The sequence below is a fragment of the Terrapene carolina genome, unplaced genomic scaffold (assembly GCF_002925995.2).
Source record: "Terrapene carolina triunguis isolate 2854851 unplaced genomic scaffold, T_m_triunguis-2.0 Scaffold62, whole genome shotgun sequence".
Classification (NCBI taxonomy): domain Eukaryota; kingdom Metazoa; phylum Chordata; order Testudines; family Emydidae; genus Terrapene; species Terrapene triunguis.
The window spans coordinates 11993603-12004450 of record NW_020664413.1 but is presented as its reverse complement, the minus strand read 5'-3'; the positions used below and the strand labels follow the sequence as shown (position 1 = coordinate 12004450).

General features: G+C 41.2%; 1 protein-coding gene across 1 annotated transcript in view; it reads left to right on the top strand.

Annotated features, from left to right (window-relative positions):
- Positions 1-8199: 8199 nt before the first annotated feature.
- The window catches only part of CFAP221 (cilia and flagella associated protein 221), a 29262-nt gene continuing 26613 nt past the window's right edge, over positions 8200-10848 (top strand). The window contains exons 1-4 of the mRNA XM_026647790.1: positions 8200-8338; positions 8848-8948; positions 9920-10006; positions 10119-10214. Of these exons, the coding sequence (XP_026503575.1) occupies positions 8200-8338; positions 8848-8948; positions 9920-10006; positions 10119-10214 (423 nt within the window). The remainder of the gene's footprint in view (positions 8339-8847; positions 8949-9919; positions 10007-10118; positions 10215-10848) is intronic.

Here is a 10848-nt window from a genome sequence, read left to right as displayed (position 1 = left end):
CTTTTTTTTGCTGCTTGGGGCAGCAAAAAAGTTAGAGCCGGCCCTGAGTGTAGACATATCCCAATATGACTTTGCAGATAGATAGATCGATAGATAGAGCTATATATCCATGATGTCTTTGAGAGGGAGCATGGGACTAAACCATTATAATACCCTATTTGCTATGATGTGTTCTCTTTTCCTAATCTTCTTCTAAAAATTTCCTGAAGTGTTTTTCCCAGGTAAATGAAGACAGCACTGTACATAAGAACGGTCATACTGGGTCAGACCAAAGGTCCATCCAGCCCAGTATCCTGTCTTCCGATAGTGGCCAATGCCAGGTGCCCCAGAGAGAATGAACAGACCACCCTCTCTGTTTGAAAGGCTGTGTATATGATGAATGTGAGTGAGGAATCTGGAAAAGCAGCAGGCACCAACTCTACACTATACTGCCCTGATATTTGAAGTGATCAAATATCTGCTAAAGTCAGATGATTCTGTGCCTAGACCAGAGACAAAGTCTTTGGCATCTGAGAGAGGAAACTTTGCTATTGGATAAAGTCTAAAAATTGAAGTTTGGAAGAAATTCTGGCTGTCTTAGGTGCTTATATGGGCCCCTTTAATGTTATATCTGAGCACCTTACAGTCTTTCCCTGGGAGGTAAGGAAGTGCTATTATCCCCATTTTGCAGATAGGGAACTGAGACACAGGGAGACTAAGTGACTTGCCCAAGGTCACACAGGAAGTAGAACAGTCCTAGGATAGTGCCCTAGACCCTAGACCCTACTTAGACCCTACCCTACTTAGACCATCCTTTCTCTTCCTCGTAGCCTTCTAACCAAAAAAGGAAAGTCACCTACACTAATTACAGTGGTTTGATTGCCTCTCCTGACTATCATGTAATATCAATTTATGACAGATCCTTCAATCAGAAGAGCTCCCAAACCCACACGCTTTTCTTCTACCAATAGTATGCTGCTTCAAATTGATCTGTTTATTAAAAATCAATATCTAAATGTTTCTGTGAGCTTTAGAAAAATAACTGTATTACTGTGTGTACAGCTGTTACCTGTACAATTGTGCCCATGCATTTCAATCATAAAAATATTTTCAGAGAAAAACATCTTGGGCAAAGTTGTAAACTAATTGTTATCAATGTATTCTTTTCTGTTTCACGCAGAACAATGTAATGTGCTGGTTAGTACAGTATGTATGTGTATCCCTCCACTGGATAGAATTAGAACTTCTCAGTTATATCTCATAGGCCATATACAAAAAACAGCTAATGGAGATTCCCTTCAGTTTACATGAGTATGGTGACAACCATGAAGTCCTAGGAACCATGCATTTGTTACAGTAGGGACAAGATAAAAGTAAGAAGGATAAATGTCATGCAGAATTTTCCCACTAACATGCTGCAGAAAGTGCTTCTATGTAAATGTAAGGCATATGGGTGTACTCCATTTTTAATTACTTGCAATTATATTTTATTAAACAGTAGGAATGAAGATATTGAGAGCTGAATTTTATGAGCTAATTTTAAAAAATGGTTTCATGCCTCTTGATCACGTGTGTTTTGAGTTGAGGGTTACACTCCTATCTTCCATTTCTATGGTTGCATTACATTTAATGGAACAGAATTACTGTATTGCTGGAGTATAAAGAAATTTAAAAAGGGGGTTAGAAGCAATCACTTCCTCCAAATAAGGTGTCTACAAGACATTGTGCAAACAATGGCACGGACAGTAATATGATTTGTTCCAGATGTGTGCTCACTGCCAGGAAAAATATATACCAAATGAGAAACAAGTGGAACTGCCACAAAATGCTTTATTAACAATGATGTTTTAGAGATCACAAAAATGGAGAAAGTAAACTAATATAGTCTGGTGTTCAACCTGCAAATCCCTCGTGCATGGAACTTCCACTGACTTCAAAGCAAGTGCCAGGTTTGAAGCCCCCCTACTAACTGTACCTTTTAAAGCTACAATAGTATCTTCAGCAACATAGGAGTAGGTTATCAGGAGAGATAGGTCACTTAGAAGTTTAAAGCCATGTTTCTCAACTTTTCAGGTTGGCAACCCCTTATTTGTGGTAAAAAAAATTGCAACCCATTTTTTATAAAAGCAGAAGTAAAAATGTATCAATGATAACAATGATAAGTCTAGATCATTTGTGATTGTGTTTTGAGAGGTTGACAGAAAATACTTGACCTTGAAGAGTAAGGGTGGGCTAGGAATAGGAGAGAGAGATTTTCTTTGCTTTCCATTGTAATCAAATTTTGAGTGCATCACAGTCCCCCCTCCTCCAGGGGCCACGGTTGAGAAACGCTGGTTTATAGGGATATTCTAAGACCATGAAGACCCAAAATGTAGGTTATGTACCAAAAAACAAAAAAGCCCTTTCCTAGGTTTTATCAAGGAAAATATTTATTTATTTATTTATGCTTTCAATAAAAACTGTTTAAAAAAAATCCCCTGTAGCATTTGCAACCCAAATATTGCAGCACCCTACTAATGTAGGAGAATCTGATATTGGTATTGATTGGAAACTAGCTAGCAACAAAAGTGAAATTTCCTTTATCTGAGATGATTGAAGTTCAAATAGGGGTAGACAGCAACTGTTATACAGCATCTAGCAAAATGGGGCCCTGATCCTGGATGAGTCCTTTGGATCCTTCTGTTACCCAAATAATAAATAGTCAAATAGTATAAACAATGAAAAACATTTGGGCCCGATCCTGGAAACTCTTACGCGCACAAGACATTCCACTGAGTCAAACCGATCCCTGGGCAGAAGCACATTGTCCAGGCACTACCTAAACCCTCAAAACAGAGTGTAGTGGCACATAAGTAGTATGGATGCACTGAGCTGACCTCTGCAGAGAGATCAATTTCTCCCATTGAAAACAGCCTAATTAAAATCAACGACATTACTAACCTCAGGAAGGGCTTGCAGGATGAGGCCCTTTCTTTGTGTTTAGAAGGAGATAAATAGGCAGCACAAAACCACACATGTAATTTGTCAAGCAATAGAGTTACGAAAGGTTTCATCTAGAATTTTCTTTAGTTGTTAACATAAAAAATTGACAGTATTCATTGATTTTGTTATCTGAAGTGTTTACCGTTAGAGAATAAACTTTTATGTAACGAAATTATATCTGCAAGGATCAAGTGTCTCCAAACTGGAATTCATTAATATTATAACCCTTACCAAATTAATATCGGTAGCACTATTTGGTTTTCTTTATAGGAATTTTTAAAAGATCATTCCATCCCCTAAACGTAAGCATTCATGGCTGCAACTAAAGTATTTTGCTTTTATGACAAACTGCAGGAACCGTCAGGTGACCTTTTATAGCAGCAAACCACGTGCAAGTACTCAGAGTGGACTAACAGGATTTAATTGGAAAGGGTATAATCTTTGTATGTTTTCAGTTCGTAGCTGTTTGGTTGTCCTTTGCATGTCATGTTATTAAAAGTGTGAGCAATTATATGGAATAATAATAATTAACAATTGTAATTATGAAGATCCCTTTTCCAAAGAATGTACATTATAATACAATACAAACACAGAGCCCTGTCTTGCAATCCCTGTGCACTTGAGTAATTTTTGCATAAATGAGGAGTAAGGATTACTCACGGGAGTAAAAGCTGAAGGGTCAAGCCCATAATTAAAACCCTTTTGCAATCCAAAAAGATAAAGACACTTGCAAACTGTCTTTAAGGATTTCATTTCAAATGCCTTATGGGGCACTGACAAGTTCAAAGTGACAGGGATGAATAAATACATTGCTTTGCTGTTGTTCCAGTGACGTCTGAGAGAAGTACAAGTATTCCCCACACTCACCAAGATGCAGCCACTGAGACTTCATCCTCTAGACCAGTGGTTTTCAATCTGTGGTCCGCAGCTCCCTGAGAGTCCGCAGACTATGTCTAAGGGGTCCGCAAAAGGTGTCGTTACCATAGATCAGTGGTTCTCAACCAGGGGTACGCGGACCCCTGGGGGTACGCAGAAGTCTTCCAGGGAGCACATCAACTCATCTAGAAATTTGCCTAGTTTTACAACAGGCTACATAAAAAGCACTAGGAAAGTCAGCACAAACTAAAATTTCATACAGACAGTGACTTGTTTATACTGCTCTATGTACTATACACTGAAATGTAAGTACAATATATTCCAATTGATTTATTTTATACTGATATGGCAAAAATGAGAAAGTCAGCAGTTTCTCAGTAATAGTGTGCTGTGATACTTTGTATTTTTATGTCTGATTTTGTAAGCAAATAGTTTTTAGGTGAGGTGCAACTTGGGGGTACGCAAGACAAATCAGACTCCTGAAAGGGGTACAGTAGTCTGGAAAAGTTGCGAGTCACTCCCATAGAAGAGTGGTTTTCAACCTCGAGTCTGCGGACTACGTCTAAGATTTCCAAAGGCGGCCGCACCTCCATTCAAAAGTGTTTAGGGGTGTCTGCAAATGAAAAAAGGTTGAAAACCAGGACCTGGCCTACAGGACCCAGCTTCTCTGCTCTATATAGTGCCAGCCTACCCCTTTCTAACTAAGTGGTGGTACTGCCTAAGGCTAAGCTCACTCCTCCCAAACCCTTTCACAAACCACTGACATGAGATTTGGAGGCTAAAAATGTAAACATTAGGAAAAAATCCTTAGAAGGGGTGGGGAAAAATCCAGGTGTTTTTCTTTAATTTCTTCCCCCAAAACTTTGCCACTTCTCCCCCTGTGCCAGAGCTGAACGTGGTACAGCCCGCTGCAGGCTTTGTCTTGGAACTGAGTTGATGTTAGCCTAGCAACCAGGGGAGAGGAGCTGGGCTGGGGAGATGCTGCTGGCCCTGCTGTGCCCGGGGCAGGCAGGTTGCTAGGCTGGGCTGCCCTGCCCCCCTCCCTGCCCACCACCCCCTCTCACCCATGGCTGTGGTCAAGGCTCTTGGATGTGGCCTGCACGCGAGGTAGGTGCAGAAGTTGGCTGCAAGCTGAGTGCAGGTGAGTGGCTGGCAGCCTGCCCTGTTGTGGGTGTCCAGGACTCTGGTGCAGCAGAGTACAAGCCCCCCACAGCACCTCAGTGCAAACAGACCCGCCGCCCTACATCTCCTGCCCTTCTCTGAGCCTGGGCACTCGCTTGAAGGGAGTCTCCCCCTCTGGGGACGCAGGGACTTTTGCCACGTGCATGTGTTTCAGTGAGACGTTTAGGGGCACTGTTTTAACAATGGAGAATTTGCAAACGTGTCTATTTGCAGGTACCAGTCAGGTGATTGTGTATCTGGAGTCCATCTGAATGCACCCTAACCCAATTTACGTGCAAAAAACTGAGTGTATGCGTGCCAGTCAGGTAACTAAGCACCTCAGGCCTAGATCCTCAAAGGTATTTAGGTGCCTAATTCCTACTGATTTTAATCCTAGTTACTGTGGTCCTGAGCCTGCAAACAGCTCCACACAGGTGGTCTCTGCCTGCACAGAGCTCATGCAGGATCAGGGCTATGATTTCCAAATGCAGTTGTGTGGGTTTTGTGCATGCCAAGGATATGTGTCCTCCTGGGCACAATTATATTGAAACTTTGGCTCTTATAATCCAACGCTGAATTATTTTAAATCTCCTCCATTCAGATTCTCACCTGGTGTGAGACACAGCCCAGTGCTAATAATAAAAGCAGTCAGTCTCAAGACAGTGTGCTTTAACTTTTTTATGATAGTGTATAAAATAATGAAGCTTTTAGCTTCATAACATAAAACATGAAGATTTATTTAAAGTAATTGAAAAAATATGCAAAACACTCTTGTTATAATAGGAAGCCTGTGACACTAAGGCATCAAGAGGCCTGGGAGTTAAATCAGCACCAGCCTCTTTACCAATATGAGTGGAATTTTCAAAAGTGCTTCATTGACTTTGGAGCACAAGTCCCATTGCTCCTAACTCACTTAGGTGCTTTTGAAAATCCCATGCTATGTGCCACTGCATTTAATTGTATTCTTATGTATTTAATTTATTACTTGTTAAGTGTGCTCGGTGCTCTACAAGACACAAAAAGATCTAATGGCTCAAATATTAATAGATGTACAGTGAAATCCTAGCCTTATTTAAGTCAATGTGAGTTTTGCCATTGACTTCAATGGGGCCAGGATTTCACCCATAATGTTTATTACACAGAGTAGTCCAGTTGACAGTCCTGCCCAGTAGTTGTAGGATCAGGGTCTTAAAGGCAGACCCAGGTGTTGTGGGAGGGAATAATATGGAGGGTTTGTAATGTAGATGGGTGATAGGGTTTGCTGTTGTCAGTTATTGATATGAACCTGTATGAAAGAATACTTTCCTAATGTCATTCCATCACCTGCTTTTCACACCTTTTACACCTAATGAGGGACAGTAGCAAAGAGGATGATGATGGTGATTTTATAGTTAAAATTTTAAAGTATAAATTTAAGTAACGCCAATGGAGAGAAAGTGGCCTGCTATTTATAATTGTTTTAGCATGTTGCTGTGTACATTTTGTTGGGACCAGTATAAAATTACCTTTGCCCTGCACAATACTGATGTTTTCTCACCCTGATTTGTGTAAAGTATTGAATCCAGAAAAGCTAACCTGTAAAGCCAAAGCATGCTCATTAACTAATAAACATTATGCAGGGCCAGAAATCAACATGGTATTTTACGTGCTTAGGAGAAAAGCACAGACCCTGCCCCAAAGAGCTTATAGCCTAAAAGAGGCTAGACAAACAGAGAGCAGGACAAAGGACCATTAAACAAAGTACCAGGGATCTGTGAGTCTCTGTTCCTCAGATCAACAGAGCCAAGGAACTTGTGTGGAGTCTTTCTATAATGCTCCTCTCTGGAGCTCTTCCCCAACCATTGTAGTGGTAGCCAGTAGCTATAGGCCAGTGGGCTCTATAAGACAATAAGAATTGTAAAGCATGTGTAATGCTGTACTCCTGGATGGGTTGTCTGCAGTGGGAATTGATGTGGGACCTCTGGATCTTAAAGCCTGAGCTTCTACTATCTGAGTAAAAGACCCAACTCTGTTAGGTAAGTCTGTACCAGGCTCATCAACCTCCGTATGTGGCCCAGCTATCACTAGAGGGGAACAGAGCCACACATTGAGTAAGGGTTGGTTTCACTTGCCGGAATGAATGTTGCATCAAGCACGTGATTGTTTTTAACCCGGGGTCTTGTGCATGCTACTTAATGTGGCCCCACCCAGTTTCCCTGGCCACACCCATTCTCCTTGGTCGGAAGAACATTTGTGGAGAAGGGAAAAGGGGGGGCTACTTGAGGGAGGGAAGCATCTGGCATAGCGGCTTTTCCCCTCCATGCTTGTGCCAAAACTTTGTTCCCCTCTCCTCCATTCAGCAGGTGTGGGAGATGGGGGAGGAAAAGGGATTATGTTATATTTGTGAGCAAACTTCCATGTGGATTATGTCTGGTTTCCTTATTGCACAATGTTTTGGGCATTTCTCTAGATAAGTTTCTGTTTTGATAACTGTGCTTACTTAAACAGGATCCATAATCCCCTTGGCTTGCTGAATTATACATTTATCTTGGTTAAATAAATAACCCATCCAAACATTATTTAAACAAAGGATTTAAATACCCTTTCTATAATCTGACATATTAGCATTTAACAATTAAAGAGGAACCTGCAAGTTAACACCCCACACCCAAATATTTATGAGATACTAGAAGAACCAGCCTGGGCAATGAATTTATCAAAAGGACCTTTTCTGCCATTGGTTGTGTTGGAGAACACTGAGGGGAACAAACAACCATACAGGCTCCACTGGGAGATACTAGAATGTCTCCATTAGGAGATAGTAGAGTGTGCATGGTAATGCCTGTCCAGGGGAGGCAGGGAAGCTGGTCCATCTTATCTAGGGCTAACATCATTCAGTGGCTGGAAGTCAAAGCTAGACAAATTCAGACTGGAAATAAGGTGTAAATTTTTAACAGTGAAAGTAATTGACCATTGGAACAATTTACCAAGGGTTGTGGTGGATTCTACATCTCTTGACAATTTTAAAATCAAGATTGGATGTTTGTCTAAAGATTAGCTCTGAGAACTAATTTGGAGAAGTTCCTGCTGGATACAAGGAGTACAAGGAGAGAATGAGACTGCACCAGTCAGCATGATATTTTGTGTTAAGATTAACATTTTGTGCTTGATCACAGGTAATGACATATCTTGGTACTCGTGGGCCTACATTTCCATGCCAACATGGAGGTGGTTCAGTCAGCCCCTTTAGAATTCAGTCATGCAGAAAAATCGTTTAAGAAAGTATCCACCATCCTTTTGGACAGCCTCGTGGAGGAGCCTCAAAAGGGAAATGGTGTCCCCAATCACCTGCTGGAGTCGAGTAAGTAGTCTGCTGTCTGACCATCCTCCAGGCCGGAACATTGGGACAAAGGGTCAAGAACATTGTTACTTTTCAGAGACCCAGTCCTGCTCTTTTTGAAGTCCCATTCTGTGGCATAGCAGCTCTGCCTCCCTCCCGACCGGGATGTAGAGGGTATGGCCAGGGAAAAGGGGGCGTGCCTGTAATACCACTGTGCTTGGCTGATCCCGAGCTTTTGCAATGACCCTTGGAGCCATCGGCAGCCAGATGCAATTTAATATTGTGCCAGGGGTGAGACTGGCCTCTGAATCATGGATCTGTAGAGGTGGCGTAAAGATACTTTAACTCCCGTCCCTCGTTCGGTGTCAAGCACAGCTCAGCCAGATAAGAGGATCCAGCCCTGTATGTTTGTTCTCTCTCTCGTGCATGGTTATGGTGCTACACACAAATATTAAATAAACATAATTAACAATAATGGCATTTAGGTAGCCCAGTCTCCTTCTCTCATGTTTGCTTATCTTTCATTGCAGAGATTTATGCAAAACTTCTGAGAAACAAGGTCATACAGGCTAAGCCTGCCGTACTGCATTATGGAGGTTATGAAATCGAAAAACATCACCAGCAGATCCTAGTAAGTCTTGAAGCTGGGACTAGCTAATACATTGTAAAGGGATAATCCATGTACACTGTGCATACTGCTCAACAATCTTCTGTCCTCCTGGCCAATATGCCCTCCTGTCCTTTGGAGTCCTCTAACAGGATACTTTGCCATAAAGCTAATGGTAGATCCACCCCAAAACTTTCCTGGGTCACTGTGATTGCATTTGGCTGCATATGTGCTCACTAATCAAAGGAAACTTTGAAAATGCCCTCAGTCCTCCTCTAGAGGCAGTTTGATCTGGTGTATGGGGAGCTGGACTGAGAGTCAGGACACCTGGGTTCAATAGCTGCTTTCTACCCCTTGCCTTTTGAGTCACCTTGGGCAAGTCATGTCTGTTTCTGCTCCCACCCTTTGTCTGTTTTGTCTATTTAGGCTGTAAGTTCTTTGGGGGCAGAGACTGTCTCAGATTATGTGTTTGTTAAGTGTGCAGCACAATCTCAGTTGGGTCCTAATAAGTAAATATTACTCTGGCTGCCAGATTTGACAGATAGCATCTTACTTTGCAAGTAGTCCCACTAATTTCAATGAGATTACTTGTGGAATAAGGTACAACTCCTCATGCTGAAGGTATTAGGATTTAGTCCTTTATGATTGGGAGATTCTGCATACAAGACTTAAACAATTTTCTTTTTTAAATCAGCTACTGGTTGTGTTGTATTTTGAAATTCTGAACAAGACTATAAGCTCTCTGGAGCAGGACCACCTTTCTGTTCTGTGTTTGTACAGCGCCTAGCACATTGGGCTCCTGGTCCATGTCTAAAGTGCTGAGTCACTGTGTTATTCAAGTGATAATTAATAACATTCAACATTTTCTCTGTCAACATTCAATCTATTATTTCATTGTTTAACAGACTTTCTCTGTTAAGTACGGTCTCACAAAAATGCAGCTTTACAATATTCCCAAATGTTCTCATAAAAATAACTTTTTTTTTCTTCTACAGAATCTGGTAAATATTTCTGGCGATGTCATAAATCTTCACATTATACCACCCCAGACAAAATACTTTCAGATCAAATACAACAAAACAGTGAGTGTCAAAAATAACCATCAGTTTGTTCATATTTGATTTTGCACTTGATAACATTGCACACAAACAGCACTAAAGGGCCTCCTAGTTTATATTCTGTGTCATTTTATAGCATCGGCTTGTCCCCGGCTTGTCATTTGCAGTTACAGTTGATTTTTGTCCTGATGAGTGGCGATATTACTATGACTGTATCCGAATTCACTGTCAGGTAAGAAGTATCTCAATAAAAGTGTCTCGTTTTGGCTGTAATGTAATAAAAATATTTTACAGGGCATGATAATAAAGCATAGACATTTGTAACAAACATTCATATTACTCCACAGTCCTCTTTAGTGCATCATTGATCTCTCTTTCATTATGCTTAATGTAGATCACCTTACTTTTTGGCCTGCAGTCAATCAAAATAATATTCACTGCAAAATTACATTATTATCCAGAGCCTGGCACAAATCCACAAAATAACATTGACTATTGGGACACTTTGATATAGATGGCTAAATGATAGATGGGTACAGGTGCCCATATTAAGGCACCCAACATTTTTGACCCTAGATTATTCATGGATTCTGAAGACCTCAGAAAAATTTACTAGAGTTGTGGGCCCTCAGCCTGGTTCAATAATCCTTTCTTCCACAAGTCAGACTGTATTCGATGCAGCTTTCACAGATGGCATTGTGGTAATGTGTTAGCTGAGCAGACATGGGGGAGCTCCAAACATAGCTTCTAGAGGCAGAGAGAAGCTGAGGGATACTTAGAAAGGAGCAAGGTTTCTACAGTCTCAGTCTATGAAATGCTGGAGGAGGAGTTTCACATGCCTCCTAACTGCTAACTACTGCTCAAAA